This window comes from Streptopelia decaocto, assembly GCF_964273445.1.
Source record: "Streptopelia decaocto genome assembly, chromosome: 3".
NCBI lineage: Eukaryota > Metazoa > Chordata > Aves > Columbiformes > Columbidae > Streptopelia > Streptopelia decaocto.
In genome coordinates, this window is record NC_138656.1 from 39,645,579 (window position 1) to 39,663,638 (window position 18,060).

At 36.8% G+C, this 18,060-nt stretch overlaps 1 protein-coding gene across 2 annotated transcripts in view; it reads left to right on the forward strand.

The window, feature by feature from the left end:
* The window catches only part of PLD5 (phospholipase D family member 5), a gene marked incomplete at both ends in the record, with an annotated part of 177,936 nt that overhangs the window by 59,165 nt on the left and 100,711 nt on the right, over positions 1-18,060 (forward strand). Inside the window, one exon of one of the 2 annotated variants that reach the window (XM_082048180.1) lies at positions 10,447-10,583. In XM_082048180.1, coding sequence (XP_081904306.1) covers positions 10,447-10,583 — 137 coding nt within the window. Of the gene's footprint in view, positions 1-10,446; positions 10,591-18,060 lie in introns of those variants that run through there. The other variant, XM_082048181.1, reaches the window with a different exon arrangement.

Below are 18,060 nucleotides of genomic sequence, written 5' to 3' on the forward strand. Positions count from 1 at the left end.
ATATCTGTTATGTTCTGCTGGTTTTGAAACCTGGTGTCCTTTTTGTGCACTGGATGAAGGGACAAACATGCAAGATGGCAGAATAGACTGGAGGCTTCTTAGTGGAACTGGGACCATGATAATGATGAATTATTTCGCTGTTTGGTGGAACAGGGAAGGACGAAAGCGTGAATATAGTTGGAACAGTGAAAGAAGAGGACATCCAGGAACAATTTACTTTGGCCAAAATACTCCATTCTCTTTATCTTCTCTCCACATAGCGATGTATCAACTGCACTAGGGGTAGGAAAAATACTCCAACAATGAGGTAAATTGAGAACACTGTAACAGATCTCATACAGAGACTCTTACATAAATCATTCCTGCCTTGCTAAGAAGTACTTTCATAAAAACAAAACCGAACAAAAATTAACAAAACAAACACACAAAACCACCCACACACAAAATAAAAGATGGAAGAAGTGCAATGTCCATTTTGGTCAGAGAAAAGTGAGCAAAGCAGATCCCCTGGGGCCCCATTCAAGGAGATGCAGCTGCCTTTGTGGGATGCATATGAAAGTGGATGCTTGCAAGCCTGACTTTCTTCTTATTGGAGCTTTGCACGCAGAGTAGGAGATGGTGCTGCTCTTGGGGACATTGCACTCTTCAGTCCTCTGTTCACTGTAAAAATTGTCATTTGGAATCATAGTCAAGTGGCAGATGCCAAGGAGGTAGGTTTTTGTCTCTTGCTCCTTTTCTGGAGGAATTCAGGGATCTTGACATAGAGATTTCTTCAAAGCATTGGGCAGGAATGATTTGGGCCAAATATCTTTGTTTACTGTTTCTAAAAATGCTTGTAGGGATCAGCTTTGTGTGTAGAATTTTGAGTTCCCAGAAGCCAAAGTCAATACAGCAGTCCTGTCTTTACTTATAATGTTACATGTATTTTAGCCAGTAAAGGAATTATCCATCAAGTAGAATTACTTAAGTTATAAAAGTTACAAATACCATCATTTAATTCAAATACAAAATTTTATAGGATAAAAAACATGGTAACTAAATTACCTCTCAAGTCTGTCATAAGAAAGCAAGCATAGATCAGATACACTTAATGACTATAATTAACTAGTTTACCTTTATATCTCTGATTAGCTATGGATCAAAAGCCTCTCTATTTTCTTTTATCTTTCTTTAAAGTAGAATATAATTTCTATTGTGAATGTCACATTGGTTGTGTTCTCTGTGACAATGGAATTAACTTGCTTGGCCGAATGGCAAATCTATTATTTCAACATGTACTCATAGTGTGGTTAGAAACTCTGAACTAAAAATAAATGCTTCTCATATAAGATAATTTCATTTCATGAACTTGTGTCAGCTTATAATAATGTTAACAAAACTTTTTTCTTAAGCGTCTCATCAGAATGAGTAAAAGTAAACTCTTAAAAAAATAATTCTTTTGAACTTTTCTTAATTTGCTTTTTACACTTTATGAAAGGGAAACTGGCAATTTGTGATTCATCTAACAAAATAAGTTAGTAGGTCTGGGCTTAGTTACATCACCTGTAATTGATGGTATACGCACTCTTAGCTTGTCCCAATCATGGGATGAAATACTTAAAATTTATGGAAAAAATTTAAGGTAATGTATTTTCCCTTGTTAATTTGGCTAAGAAAAAACATGCTCCAGGTAGAGTGATGAGTTCGTTATGCTGCAGAATTGCACTTGAGCTCAAATCTCTGTCTATTAGCCTCCCTGATGCTGTTTGTGTGCCAGTAACCACAACTTCTTGTTTTCAGTCTTTTAGTCTTTTTTTTTTTTTGTCTTGTTTCTTTTGGAAGGTATCTTAGAAAAAGAATGGAAACCTGTGTGCAAGAAGCTGGAGCAAGCTGACTGTACATATGATTGTTTAATGTGCTAAAAATGATACATGCAAACACTGGGAAAAATTTGTCTTGACTTTTAGATTTCATGACTTTACCTTATAGCCTTATTAGCAGCATTGTTAGATAAAACTGCCTTGAAAGAAATGTGATTTTTGAGTGATGTTGCACTGAGCTTTAGGTTTCTTAACTGCGTCACTAGTATTTTTTTTCCACAATTACTGAAGTACTAAAATAAATTATAGTTACTTTTAAAAAGGCATAATTTTTAGCTGTGTTTCACCTGATTTCAGAAGAAGGCTGAGTTCAGCTTTTAATTAAACTTGTGAACTAAAGTTGTATGTAGAAGGTCTCTTATCTGTACATAAAAGATCTGATATATAAAGTTAAGCACTACATGTGTATGCATGATAGTAACACTATTTTTAGATGCAATGTTCAAGTTCATAGACTCTCAAGTTCTTATCTGAATATTTTAACCGTTTTTGTTTGTTTGTTTGTTTTTTGGTTGGTTTTTTTTTTTTTGCAGCTCTTCCTTTGTGAAACATGCATTTCCCCACCCCCCCGATATGGGACATAATATTATACATCCCCCTTCCTTCTTATTTGTTTTCTTCTCTCCATCCTTCCCTTCAGTGTACTTCAAGACCTTTCTTTCTTGGGTCACCCCAAAATGTTAATCCAATACTGTCACCATCAGTTCTCGTGTTTGGTTTGGTTGGGTGGTGTTTTATTTGTTGTTGGTGGCATGTGTTTGGTTGGTTTTTTGTTTGGTTTGGGTTTTCTAAAGGTAATTTTTCTTTTTATTATTTGGTGAAATCAATTATAGCTTTCTCTAGCCCAGTAATTTTTACTTGCAAAATTCCTGGTGAAGTAATGGGTCTAATACTAGCTGTGGTTAGAGTCTTTTATTAGAGGGTGCAAGTTTAAAAGTGTGTGAAGAGATATCGGGTTGTAGAAATCCTATTTACTCATGTGGTATTAATAGCATTCTGAATTGGCTGTTCAGGGCAAGTTCAGGTTGTTAAATTTTTTTGTTTGTTTGTTTTTCTTCCTTCTTTGCAGGAGACACTGGATTTGAACAGGCTCTTGTTTTAGGGTAGACAATGACTTTTTTTGGCATTGTCAAACTATAATCCTGTCTCACATTAATTATGCTGAAGACTGAGTGGATATATGACATTGAGAAGTCAGGGCCTAATTTTGGGAATATGGCACATGAACACTTAGATGTATTCAGGCTTTTCACTCCTCTTATGCCAATTCTGGTCAACAGAATCCATTAGACATTAGTCGTTCATGTGCTGGAAACTCTTTTTTTCTTATAGTGCTCATATTCTGAATGTTAATAGCTTCCTGTAATATAGCACTTTGTGTGGAGGAGGTTCAGATAAGTAACCCTTAAAGCCTTGGATTTCTTCCAAAGTAGTTTATTGGTTTTCTATTTATAGTAACTTGATGTCCATATGTTAATATACCTGACCTGTTGGATCAAATCTTGTTCAGTGAGCAGAGAAACCAACCCAGCTGCTGTGCTGCCAGTGTGTGCTCAGAGCCCACAGCCCCTCGGGATCCCACTGCACCGGGATTCCTCCCATCCCTGTTTCCGTGAGCCTCAGATTGCTGAGCTCTGCTTGTGCACTAGAAGGCAAAACTTTGGACCATCTTTTCCTCGGTAGAAGCACTAATTTGGGTCTTTCTCAGCCAAGTCTACCTACATACTGGATTCTGTAAAATATCTGAGATAATTGAATTTCTATACATCTTTCTTTCAAATACAGGTTCAAAAGGAACTGGACAGACAGAGAATTCTGCGCAGACAGTGTGACTTCATGTGCCTTGTTTGTTTGGAAAACACTGAAATTATAGTTTTTTGGATGATTAACTCTTGATGCACTTCTTTATGTGGTAACTATAGGATTAAATACATATTGTTGATTTTTCTCTAAACTGTCTCCATGCAGTCTTGAAAGGTGAACAAAGCAAGCCAACTTGAAGTAGAGGATAAGGATTTATTTTGCCTTGTATGCAGTACAAACATTATATCAGAATGTAGAGGTCTAAGTCAACACAGCAGTGTGACATGGTTGATTCATGTTCAGGTTGTACTCTGCTATAACTCTTGAGTCCTTCTGTGGATAAAGGAAACTACTTAAAAGTGTAGAAAAATTGCATACTACTGTTCAGACCTGTGGCATATCTAGTCCTATACTCTGTGTCTAACAGTGGCATGTCCCCCATCATCTCTATTAGAGGCCATATTCCTGCCTGTTTTCCCTAGCATCTGCTCCGGACTTGTTTTTGAAGGCTTTGTCTAATGTCTTTTTAAACATGCTGCTGCTGTTTGCTTTCACAGCCTCCCATGGCAACAAATTCCAGACACTCAATATCTACTTCATGAAAAAGTACTTGATCTTTTTGAAACTTAGCTCCTAAAAGTTTCAAGAAACATCCCCTATTTCTGTTATTGTGGTACACGGTGAACAACCATTTTGCCTTCACTCTGTCTGGTGTTCTTGCAATGATTTTGTACCACTCGGTCATATTTCCTCTCTCCAAATTATGGACTCTTACCCTTTTTCAGTATGTCTTTCTAAAGCATCTGATCCAGCCTCTTAATCATTTTGATTATCCTTTTTCTTAATGGTTTCTCAGTTCCTGTATCTGTGAAATAGATTTATCCTGCCTTTTCGCCTCCTTAATTGAATTTGAACCTATTTTTCCCAATATACCCCATAAATTGTCAAGAACATTTTGAAATTTTAATCTAGTCTTCCATCATGCTTTCAATTTGTGCTGCTCATGTTTTGATTGAAAACTTAAGCACATTTCATTTCTAGTCCATAATTTAGATTGCTAATGAAGACATGAACAAAGACAGATACACAGCAGAATCCTCTGAATCCCTTCTAAAACATCCTCCCATTTTTTCAATGAGAATGATATTACCAGCTGCTTTACACCTCCCCTATAATAATCTGGACACAGTTTCTGTGGCTTGTAAGAAAGTTTTTATTAAAGATCAAAGTATATGTTATTTTCAGCTTCTCCAACTGGATAACGGGGCTCGTGACTAGGAAGGATGGAAATCAAAATTGATTGATGTGACTTTTCCAAAATGTATTCTCTGCTAGGTGTTTACATGTAAAAGGTTCTTTATTTACTTGTTCAAGTATTTTCTAGAGGTTGATGTCAAAATAACTAGTTAATTATTTCTCCATTTCTATTGCCTGCCCACCTTTTTTTTAAAATATGAGTAACATTTTTGCCTTTTCCAGTCTTCTGATACTTCGCTTATGCTCATGATTTTTCAGAGGTGGTAAAAGTTCTCTATTAGCCTCAGCCAGTACCTTAAATATCCGAAGATGAAGCTCAATAGGCCCAACCAATTTGAAAATATTTAACTTACCTTAGCACTCTTGGATCAGTTCCTTCCTGTATTGTTTAATAGGAACTGAAGTGTTGATTGGTATTAATCATAATAGCTAGGGGATTTAAGGCTGCACTGAAGATTATGACTGTATATGGATTCCAGATTAATGGAAAACAGTCTCTATATTAATGTTTTTCTGTAATAAGCATGCATAATGATTTTAAGAACCAAGGATAATCCAAGAATGATTGCTAATTCCTGAAATTCAGTTCTTTGCTATCTTGGGCAAATGTGCTCTAACATGCCATAAAACCCTACTCGTAAGCAGAATTTTAAGTGCTGTTGAACAGGTTACTATTGTTGCAGTGCTTCTGTTCCCACACTGGTGTTCAGACATGTTGCAGGAGAGAACAGACTACTGATGTGACAGAAGACATGAAAACCTACATCTCAGAGCAGAGGTGTCCAACTTGTTTTCACCAGGAGCCACATCAACCTCACGGCTGCCTTCAGAGGGCCAGATGTAATTTTGGGACTGTATAACTACTCCTACATTTGTACAGTCCTAAAATTACGTTCAGCCCTTTGAAAGCAATCGTGAGGCTGATGTGGCCCCCGGTGAAAATTTGTTTGACACCTGTGTCTTAGAGCCTCTGTGGTTCTGAGAAGCAGATATGAATGCCATGTTAGTATGCTCTATACATATGACCCCCTCTATTATTTAAATAGGTATAAAAATAAAACATTAGTTCATAACCATGACATGTTTGTTGTTATGTGCTCTGTTTTCTCAGTAGCTGAAACATTGCGATTTCATGGTTCCTCTTCAGGGAGAGAAGGACATTTTTGTGCTGTATTGAGGGAGTAGTAAATAACTGATTAAATTTAGTGTGTTACAGAGATACCTATTATTTGCGAAGAAACTGAAAGCTTTATGGGCCATTAAAGTGTTCATATCAGCTTTTGTGCAATGGGAGGGCAGTAAAGATGGAAACCTCTTTCTTTCTTGCTCTCATTTTAAATTCTGTCTGAGTAGCACAGGCTCTGCTGCAACCTTAACTGACATAAACTATCTTTTTTCTTAATAATAAGTAAACAGATAGGGTCCTTCTTGATTAAAATCTAATCTGAATGCTACTGTACTACATACCCTTTGTGCAGCGTTTGCTCTTTTTCTTTCTCTGAACCTAGGGGTATAACAGCATGAAAAATACCATGCTTTGTTTTAGTAAATGCAGTGTTTTGCTGGATTTTTTTGAATGTAGGTATTGTTTAAGCTAGATGAGGCAGATAAAAGAAATGCATTTTGCTCTTGAAGTGGGAAATGGCAACATTTTTGATAGTCTTTGGTCCTGCAGGAGTTTCTTTCCCAGTATTCTATAAGCTTAGAAGAAATCTTTCTCTTATGCATCAGAATTTCTGGGCTTACAGTAGAGGTCTCTCTGCACTGACTCAAAAAATCTCAGCCACGGTTTTCCTCTGACAGGTCCAGTAAAATTAGTAAATGCTATGGACCCAGGCCTCTTAGCATATCTAGCAGTCTTCAAATATGTAAGAGACTGCAGCAGGAAAGAATAAAATATTCTGTTCTCCATTTTCAGCAAGTATGGGCAGGAAAATCAGTAAATTGCGGCATGAGAGACTTAAGTTAGGCATCAATAAGGTCCTAACACATGGGATCGGTTGCCTGAAGAGACTGTAGGATTTTTTTCAAGTGGAGATTTTTAGCGACAGGTTAGACAAATATCTGTTAGAAGTAATATTTGTAGAAATTAACCATATATATGGACATATGGACTCCATAAGCTTTAGAGGTCCCTCCTGACCCTGTATTCCGTAATTAAGTGCTGAAGACTGAAAGCTTAAAGGGCTTTTAGGCATTTACTGAAGGAAGCAGGAAGATAGGTCTGATAAATTCTGAGGGATCCCAGTTGCCAAGGGGATACACAACAACATAGCATCAAGCAAACAGTCTGCCCAAGCCCACCGACGCAAGAGTCTGAAGAGCAATAACAGATTCCTTCTAGTCTGTCTATGGCATGAGCGCTTCTATTTTTAATTCTTTCAAGAAGCCTGCTATTACTTGCACACACACGCACACATACACACAGGCAGGCACGGATGGTATAATAGAATAGTGACACGGTCTGTTATAATCTATTTTAATTAGAAAAAGCCTATTAGAAAATTGCCTGCAGTATGGCGTTAGTACATGAATATTAAGACTTATTACCGCTGTCAAAAGAAAGGCTCAGAAGACTTGTTTGGTGCCAGTAACTATTTTTTATTCTTTGTTTTCTAATATAAACATAAATTTGAATCTAAGCAATATTCAAATATTAATTTCTAATATAATATATATATTAAAAAATTGCTACTCAGTAGGAGTAATTTCAAGATGAAATGACTAAAAATGTAGGGTTAGGAGAATCACAATCTTGGAATTTTTGCATTGTTTTATTTAATATTTCATGCCATCCTTAGTTAAAAAAAAATACTGTTGTCACTTTGATAAGGTTATTTTTTGTGTGAATTTTAAAAAGGTCCCTACACTATTTGTAACCATACTGTTAAGCTGGTACTTATAAAAAGTGAAATAAATAATCTATTAAAATTGTCACAGACAACTGCATAATATAAGGGATCTGTGTAAATAAGGGCAGTAATTTAGATTTATGCAGTTCTGTCTTTATTTTAGTGCTGGTAGAATAGCAGTGGTCTTACTAGCAGTACTAACTTCATGCTGCTCACAGTGAGTTGCAGTCAGTCAAACTGCAAAGCTTGACAAGCTGTATACCTGCAGAAATGAAAGAACAGAGATTTAAACTTTACACAAATTTCAACTGCAACACGGAAGTCAAGAAGCCTTGAATATGTTCCCTAAATTTATGTGGAATACAAATTAAAGCTCGATTAGGAAGATCCATTCAGAATTATTTTGTTCTTTCCATTTTCCTGGAACATAGCCACCTAGAAATTGCTACTGTAAAATTTGCTGGTATTGAAGGAACGAAGGTATTTGTCACACCTGCTTTTTTTTTTTTTTTTTTTTTTACCTCCTCATTCTTGTGATACCGTATCATTTTTTTGATACACTCTAGGTTTTATATAGCTTTTGGTCTTTTAAGTTTTAAGCTGGTTAAAAGGCTTTTAGGGCCTTTTAGAGGTACTGTGTGATAGAGGTACTGTGAATGCCTTTTACTGAAACATCTCTTGTGTGCTGAGGCAGCTGTGCAGGCTGCCGTGCTCCCCGCTGGTCCACTGACCCTGCAGCTCTCTGTAGTTGTTCTGCTGCTGTCATGGCGATGCAGCAAGAAGATGGGAGTTATTCCCTGGAGCAATGGCGTGAAGTTGTTTATACCATATGTGAGCTAGGATGCTTGCTACTACAGATTTGCCCAAAACATGGATTCAGGACTGTTCCCAGTGAATAGAATGGCTGCAAATACCCTGGTCTGGGAGGGACACCAATGTTGTAAGCTGTGCTGGGTCACATCCCCTGCCCTTAGGGGCTGGAGAATGAGCCCTGGCTCTGGCTCACTGCTATGGGAGTAGCTTTGTGGTCTTGCTGCCATAGTGATACACTCAGCCCTTGGAAGAAGCTGCATCAAGCAGTTCCTGCAAATACACTTACAGAACTGTAAAAAACTGCAGGAGATAATGGTCATCTTAGAAAGACTGTGAGCCATTCTGTTGAAGAAATGGCTTAAAGCAGTGTCCCAGATATATAAACCTCTGTATCTTGGGCACTTCTTATTTTTTCTTGACAGTACCATGAGGCAATAGCTCAACATTTTTCTCTGAAGTCCTACTGTGCATCAAACTGCAGCCTTAGTTCTGGACACCTAAATGTAGTCATTTCTAATTCTTTTCACCTGTTGCCATGATTATACTTAACAGCAGGAAAAAAAAAAAAAAGGTCCCAATTTTATTTGTTTGAGAAGTATGCTTTATAAATGCTCGAAGATTTTCTTATGCTGCATTCTTGTAAGACTTTTGGTAACGTATTAGAAAACCAGCTTTAAACATATTCTTGGAATGTATAGCAGTGTCTAATATGCATTATATTTAAAATATGCACATAACCTAAGCACCATATTCATTGTTACTCTTAGGTAAAAGGATGCATTTCGCACTAAATTTTAGAAAAGTTGTTTCTGTTTGTCTGAAGAAGTTGTCTGCTGTGTTTTAGATTTTCACAGACTGAAATAAAATGCTCATATCTGATTTGTTGTGAAATGCATGAGCTTGTTTCTTCTGGGATGTGCACTAGTTTGGAGGTTTTGGAAATTTATTAAAACAAAAAGTCAGGCCTTTTCTTTATGCATACAGGAAAACTTTCTTATTAGTTTGAAACATGTTACCTTTTAAATGAAATGTCAGGAACAATGCAAATACTATGAAGTTGATTTTCAGCTACTTTCCAATACATTTTCCCACTTTCCATCCCTTTATAACGTGCTTTTTTTCTTTATGTGAAATTTATGTGATAATGAAAATTAAGAAACTATGGCAACTATCTGATCTAGTACTGCAGGATTTCATATAGTAGAATAAGGTAGTGCTATGTTATGTTTTAATATTTAATCTGAGATATGGAGTCCATTGCCTATCTTGTTGAGCAACAATCTCTCATTATTTACTTGAATCCCATCCATCATGTGTGAATTTGTTTTCCTTCTAAGTACTATGGGGCAAGGACTTACTGAAGTGTCTCAGTTGCTGTGACAATCATAGTAACAATGTCAGCTACTTTGTGTAGCAATAAAAAAATTACTTCGCTCATCAGTGTTCTTGCAGTTATGTTTTATTTCAACCAAACACAACAAAACTCTCAAGGCTTTTGAGTGCCATCCTAAATGTGTACTTCATCTGCGAGGCACAATCAGAAAATACGTAGTTAATGTAAGAATCATTATTTTAATGCATAATGCTTTCCTTCTGGTACAAACAGAAAACCGTCTACATTATGAATATTATTTGTGACATGAATTATTTAACAAAACCTAAGAGATTTAAAATATATCTCAAGGTGATACGTGAAGGACGGTTTTGAGAGTGTTTTCATCCTGAGGTGTTTTTCATGTTGACAGCTATGGCAGTAAGATCTTCAAAGAACTTTAGATCTTATGTAAAAGTTTTAGAGTCTCAGGTCATTGACTGGAATGTGCTCATGCCATTAAAACTTTTTTAATCTTAATCTCTTTCAGTCCCAGCAAAGATGCATTGTGATCTTTGCACTGGTATGCTGCTTTGCAATTCTGGTTGCACTGATATTTTCGGCAGTGGATATTATGGGAGAAGATGAGGATGGACTCTCAGAAAAGAACTGTCAAAATAACTGTCGGTAAGAGGTAACAAACAAAACTTCTCTTTTGGGGTGGACAAGAACATATATGTGTTGTATAATGGCATGTAGTAATTACCATAGTCCTGTGGTGTAATTGGGAAGAGTAGGTAATGGAGGAAGAAATGGTTTCTTCTTTTGAAATTCTGGGTTTGGAGGTTGGTTTAACCAAATAAAGCACACTTTTTGAAGACATTTTGGTGGTATGTTTTGAGCAAGACACTTGTGTTAGTTCAATTATTTTGTAAGCCTAGGTTGAAGCCTATTACATTTCAGTAAATGAGTACTGAGGGGGCTCTCAATTCTGTCATGTGTTTCTTTCATCAAGAGCTTTTGTCTTTCTCCAGAAAGGTCACTGATCACTTTTGACCTAAGACTTCTGTTCTTTTTGTATAGAGAGATTTTTTACAGCGACTGTTAGTTGCTCTCCCCTAACTGACATAGTGGCTTGCTTAGGAATTCTGAAGAAAATTAGAGATACAGTCAGAAAGACTGGAGTATTGACTATATTGGATTAAGATCTGCCTCAGACACCTGCCACAGTAGTGGATATCTTTAAATTTTAGATTAAAGTAGGTGATTAGATTTTTGGACCTTTTATTTCCAGACTATGAATTTCATTTTGCTGCTCCTCACTGTCAGGTTCCTCAATGAATCTACTCATCAGTGACCAATGCTTTTCCTTCATGGTATTGTTCAAAGTCCCCTTCTGTCCACTAGTAAAGATGATTTAACAAACATTTGTAGACTTCATTTACAACCGTATTCTACTTTTTTCAAGGCTTTAGCTTTTATATAGAGCACCCTCTCAGATTCATTTTGTGGAAAACCAGTCATCTTTAAATAACTTTGCAGAAATCCATTCTAACCTGATCGGGGAATTGCTGGAGTGGGAAGGGGCCTCTGGGCACCCTCCAGTCCTTTCCTCTGCTTAGAGCAGGGTCAGCTACAGCTCAGGGATATGCACAGTCGGGCTTTGCACAGCTCCAAGGGTGGACTCTGCAGCCTTCCTGGGCAACCTGTGCCACTGTTTGTACAGAATCTACCCAGCTACCAATGGCTGGGTACACAGTGAGTTGGAGATAATTGATATTTATTTTTTTGAATAATCTAATTAAAAATTAATGTTTGTTTGAGCCTTTTCTCCTTATTTCTGTGATTCTTTGTTGATTTAGTGTGAAACCTATTTGGGGATGGTACCTTTCTATGCTGCACCTGTCACAGTGCAGTTAGCAGCAATTCACAATTCAGCGACTAGATTAAGTTTTTGCAATTATACTGTATTTTTACAATATTTTTTATGTGCTGTTTAAAAAATGGGGGGGAGGGGGGAGATTTTTTTAAGTTTCCAGCTCCTTTCAAATAGGACATACATACAGCATCAGGTAGCTTTGTCCTGAAATCCATGAGCCTTCTAACATTTTTTTTTTAGCATTGTGTTTTGGGTTTTTGTTTGTTTTGTTTTTGGTTTTCTTTGGTTTTTTGTTTGTTTGTGATGTTGTGGTTTGGGGGGTTTGTGTTGGTTTGGGTTTGGTTTGGTTTGGGTTTTTTTTTGTGTGTAAAATAGCTTGGCCCTAATCTGTTTGCTTTCTTGTACGCCTACAGTTCTGAGCAACCTTCTAATATCTTGTCTGAATTTTCTAGAGTTGAGCTAGCTTTCCTATCCTCATCAGGGTCTTAGGTATTCCTTACTGTGAGCTGTTGCCTTCCAAAATTTTTAAAGATAACTGCATGTGTCACCTCTACACCCACTACCCCCATGTGTGAATCTTTGACAGAACTAGGTCAGATGAGGGGAAACTCTTTCTGCCTATTGGCTTCGGTGTGCTGCACATAACTTCAATACATGCAACAACTACTGCACCATGTTTTCCTCTTAGTTGTATCAAATAACAATGTCCATTTTGTTCTGGGTAGTTGCATAGGAGGAACTTAATCTTCTTCCCTTTGTATTCTTCAAATGGAAAATATTCAGAGTGGGAGCAATATATAGTGCTATGGAAACCTGGGATATTATTTTTTCTGTGTGTAAGAAGTTAATTGCTTTTGTCTCTTTGTATGGGTTATACCAATCTGGCTTTCTAAAGAATGCTCACCTTTGCTCGTTAGTGGGGTTTATTTAGTTTTTCATCACTCTTGTCTCTCCGGGACTGTGTTAGATCAACCCAGGAGTAAATCCAGCACATTGACTTTAAACATAAGAGTCAATGAAACTGCTCTGCATTTACAGTGATACAAGTGATCTCAGACCCCAGCTCTATTTTAAGGTGCCTCTCACAGAGTGATTCAAGTGCGTAATGTAGCTACTAATGCATGAACCAGAAGGCATATCAATGCTGTGTGTATAAACTGTCTAAACCATTTCTAATAACAGTATCTGAGTGCTGGCAGCTGCTACCTGCTAACATTGAATCCTTCTCTACATGAGAAAACTGGGCTCTTTTATGTGTTGAATATTTTGCAGACTTAACTAAAGTGCTGTAAGATCAATTGCTGCCTGTCGCATATATTTAGTACTTGGGATAAGCACTTTTAATAAGTAAGACAAGAATTATTGAATTCTTATATTTCTGCTGTGTGAGTACTCTCACTGAAATTCAGGAATAGGCACTTATGTTTGCAGGATGTGCTGAGACAGAATGATAATAGGTGGAGCTTTCTCTCTCTCCTTTTTTTTTTAGATTAAATGATTGTCAAATATAGGTTTATATATATGATCCTAGAATTTTTTTTTCTTTTTAAATGACTGCATTTATGAAGAAGCTTGATGGGAAAGGATGCTATTGATTTGAGAAAAAATTAACTGATGGTTTGTTAAAGGCTTTCATCTTCTGAAAATCAGATATCTTTTTGGCCTTTAATTTTGAAGGAAAATATGTCTGAAATAGAACTGTGGTCTAGAATAGTTCTTTGGCTAGAAATTTTTGGAGCTTATGCCAAAAAATAGCAAGTGAGAATTAAAAAAAAAAATAGAGAAAAATAAAGCAAAAGGAAGACATTTTTGGAAGTCTAGAGTTTTTTGTAGCCTGAGAGAGGAATCATTGAGGTATATTGTAAGCAGTATTTTCCAGTAAAGCCTACAAGCCTACAAAAGCCTTTTTTTTTTTTGTGGTGATTGGGTTGTTGTTCATGAATAGAAATGCAGCCTTTCTGATCTGCTTGTAATTCAGCATGAGGTTCCTCTTATGTTACTCGTTCCTTAATCGCTTATTACACAAGGAATACTTACTGCATATGTTGTCAAAAAGACCTTCATCTTTAGGGACGTATTTATTTTTTGGTGGGCTTTGCAACAAAAACAAGTCAGGGAAGCAGAAAAATGGGCTTTTTTTTGCATGTTTTCACTGTTTGCTGAAGGGATTGTTGCCACCAATCTGAAAAAGTGCACAGAAAATAGCACTTTTTAAAGAAATGATAATATGTTTGAAAGAAAAATTATGAGTCTTTGACCTTCTTGCTGAAAAGCTCAGTCTATGGTTGAGAACTGAAATGTATCTTGTCTTACAGGTCATTTGTGACTGCCACAAGGTGAAGTCTGGTTGCTTTAGTCTGCAAACCATTTCCCATTTTGTTTCTTACACAGAGAGAGGAAGCTGATATTCAATAATATTGAGAAGAATATTCAGGAGGAACTTAAATATTTGAGATTTAACTAAGAAATGACTGAATTTTTTTTTTTTTTTGTATTTTTACATGTACATACAGAAACTTAAATTTTTTAAGCCTGCTTTGTATGTTGTAATCAAAAAATACAAATAGGTAATTTAAAAGAATTTTCAACCCTGTACTAGTAATTGAGGGCAAATAAATGAACTTATCATATTAATTACCAAACACCACTGTAAAACTTACTGTGTCTTCTACTAATAAATACATTGCAATTCAGATAAAGAGGTGAGGAAAGGTCTGTAAAATTTATCAGGCACATTAATTCTGGCTTCACAATTGAAATTAGAATCTGAAATTAGAATCTGACTGGAAAACCGTATTTGTTTAGATGAAATAGCACTTTTTGTAATTATTTACATAGTTCCATATAACTTTCATACTGTGAATTATATGTGGACTGAAGGTAGACTATTTGATTTTTTTACAACTGGACCCGGTCTGTTAAGAGGCAGCTTTTCACTTCAGAGGCTGCTGTACACTCTTGGCTTTGTTCCACAAAATTTGATTTCAGAATGCTGGACTTAAAAAGTACAAATGGCTTTTGACCTTTCCTATTAAAAGAAATATCAACTGATTGACATTTAAGGAATAAAAAAAAAAAAATTGTAATGTCTGTGTAAAATTTAGCTTTTGCAGTTTGTGCTTGGTAGGGGATACAAATAATTCTCCTGAGACACCCACGTTAATGTTGTTAGGCAGCCCTGATGGATGAGCCTGGTTAAAAGGATATGCTTTGCAGTCTGGGAGTTTTGCCTGTTTTGCTGTGGGTCCATTAGCCGCTGAATCTATAAAATTAGATTATTGTAATATGAAAGGAGTGCTTTTTAATGGCTGATCTATTGTAAATAAATCTTGGCTAGCCTCTGACGTAATATTTGTCAAGACTTATTTGGTTTTGTTAAAACTGGCTGGTAAACTCTAAAAATGGTAATCTTGGAAACAGAAGAAATTACAACTGTTAAGAGATGGCCTCTGTTATCTGTAGTGTTTGAACCAAGGTCACTTTGATTTACTACCAGTAACTTCAGCTGTTCAATATGCTTCTTCTCCCACTTGTTGTTGCTGATAGTCATGCTAGGGTTCCTGCAGAGCTTGCACACGCCCTAAATTATCCTCGTCTCACCAGCTTTTGCAATATCCATTGAAGCAGTAGTAGCAGCTGGCACAACTCTTGCCTCCAGCTGTGGATTTGGCCCAGTCTATTGAGAGTGTCTAAGGAACAGCAAGATGGAAAAGGAAGGGATGGTAGCTACTTTCCATGGTTCCCAAGTTTAGGGTGTAGTAAAACTCTGTCATAATGATTTTTTTTCCCCCCAGTTTTTTCCCTTCGCTGATAATGGGAGGGTTTTCTTGTTTTGTGTGTGTATTGAAGGTAGATTCTGTATGACGCAATTTTCTGATGTTGATAATTTCTTTTGTCCTCAGTAATTTATAATGAAGGCACTTGTTCTTCAGTGTTCAGGCTTGCGTTGGAAGAATTTACTTTTCTGTATGGCACAAGTGGCAAAGCTGTTAGGTTCACTTGGTGATTGTATGGCGTGTTAGGCCAATTCTGCCCTATAGCAAGTAGACGATGATATTTAGGTGGTATTTGTGTTTGCTTTGGAAATTGTTTAGAATGTTTTGGGTGAGGGTCTGTATCCTCCTTAATTTCAGTATCCTGCAGAGGAGCTGAATCTTCTTGTTGAAATGCAAAGCTTTAGACCTCAAAAGTACCCTGCAGCACTGAGTTGAAGAGATTAAATCTAACTCTATATAATAATTATTTACATTGATCAGTTATGTGTTGTGTGCATTGCGTTCAATCTCATTAGATTCTTTATTCTTGGGTTGTAAGAGAGGGCCTGCAATTGTAGCCCACAATTGATTTTTTTTTTCTCTAGTTTTATAAATGTTTCCTTCAACTCCTCTCTGTTCCTTCACCAAGTAGGGTTTTGCAGCACTATTAACTAAACATACTGCAGCACATACTTACGTTGGTTTACCTTGAAAGTGCTTTGCCCTTGACTGATTGTGGGGGAGATTTTCTCTGTGTTGCGTGGGTTCTGAACATAGCAAGGTTTATATTGACTGATTTGTATTTAATAAACAAATGATGACAGGCATAATAATTAAATGTCTAAACAGAACAAGATGCTAAGATTTTGAAAACAAGCCTGTTAAAGAGCAACTGAAGATTTCTATTTACAAAACACTTATGCCACTTGGCATGAAAATGCCTTCTGTCAACATGATGACTGTTGTCTTCTTGTTTTGGGGTGATGAAGAGAATGAGCTATAAAACCACTTAATTTATAAGATGATCCCTATTTGCAGTTGTTTTTATTTTTGCATCAAAAGAAGGAATACCCTTGCAATTGAAGTGTCTATGGCTGGTCACTGCAAAGAGCTAGTGAACCTCCTGTGAAGGCATTCAACATCCTGAGCCGAGGAGGGAAATCAGTAATTCAACAAACTTACACAAGAGGAATCTCTACCTTTTATATTTCATTTAAAAGATGTATTTCAGTGGAAAAGATACCAGTAAGAATTTTTTTTTATTATGTTCCTGCACTGATACAAAAAAAGGATCAATTTGTTTACATCTACTTTCAGCTATAAAGAATGTCTTCAGAGATGAAAACGGAGTGCCAAAACTTGTGATCTATGTAGATCTTACTCTTTTTGCGTTACTGCCAGTAGGTAGTCCATCATTAATTGCATCATATGAATAGGTCTGGGCTTCAACTCATATTGTCCAAATACTCAAGCCATTCTTTTTCTCGTACTCTTTGTTCACTTAAATCTAATGGTTTCTTCTGGAGTTTAGGATAGAGTGCTTTAGAGTCTCCTTAAGGCAGCTTTCCCTGTAGTGCTAAGCATTGTTTAGGCTGTAATACAGAGATTGACATGTTTTGTAGTCCTGCAAGTTAAGTATGTGTTTATTTCTCCTTTCATGACTTAGAATTTGTGGACTCACATCAGAGAAAATGTTCCAACCTTAATAGAAGTCAAAATCTAATTACTTTAAGGTTCCTGAGTAATGCAGGTGGGATAAAGGAACAATTCATGCTTTAGAGTAGCCTTTCTCGTGTGTATTCTGCTGGGGTTTCCCTATGATCAAATCTGTCTTTTTTCTTTTGCCTTTTTTCTTTTCAATTTAACACACTCAGGAAACTCAAATGACTTAATCCCAGCAGGACTCATAAAATTCCCAAGGTCATTTTCTTTACCAGGTTGTAAGCCTGCTCTAAGCAGAGTTATTAAATCTAAAATCGCTGGTCATTCTTCTGATCCTGAAGACTGATTTGCAGCATTTCAGAGAGGTTTTTATTCTGCCTGGTGAGAATAGTGATCTAACTTAATAAAGCTCCCTGATAAATCCTGTGGGAAAGGCATTAAAAGGGGCTAATTTTTTTAGTAGAAACTCTGAATTCACACTACATTTCAGGATGGCTTGTTCATTCAGCCAGGGCTGACTTGCATCAGATCCTAGCAAGCACCTGTTGCAGTGACACCATTTATTTTTAATTGCTTCTCCACCCTCGGAGTAGTATATAAAAAAGATAATTCTTATCCTGTCAGCTTAGCATAGGTGTGTTGAGTTCTGTGTCTAACCCTATGATGGAACTGTGAGTGTCCTTTCAGCTACCAGGATCTGATACTCCTCTAGAGGAGAAGTGTGGTGTGCTTTGGGCACCTGCTGGGTCAGGGCAGAGCTACAGTTATGAAAAAGCAGTTTGCGGTGCTTGCTGAAGGCTGAGCATGATGCCAGAGCTGATGGTACCATTTGGCTGGGGGAGCTGGAGCTGTTTCAGCCACATGCAGC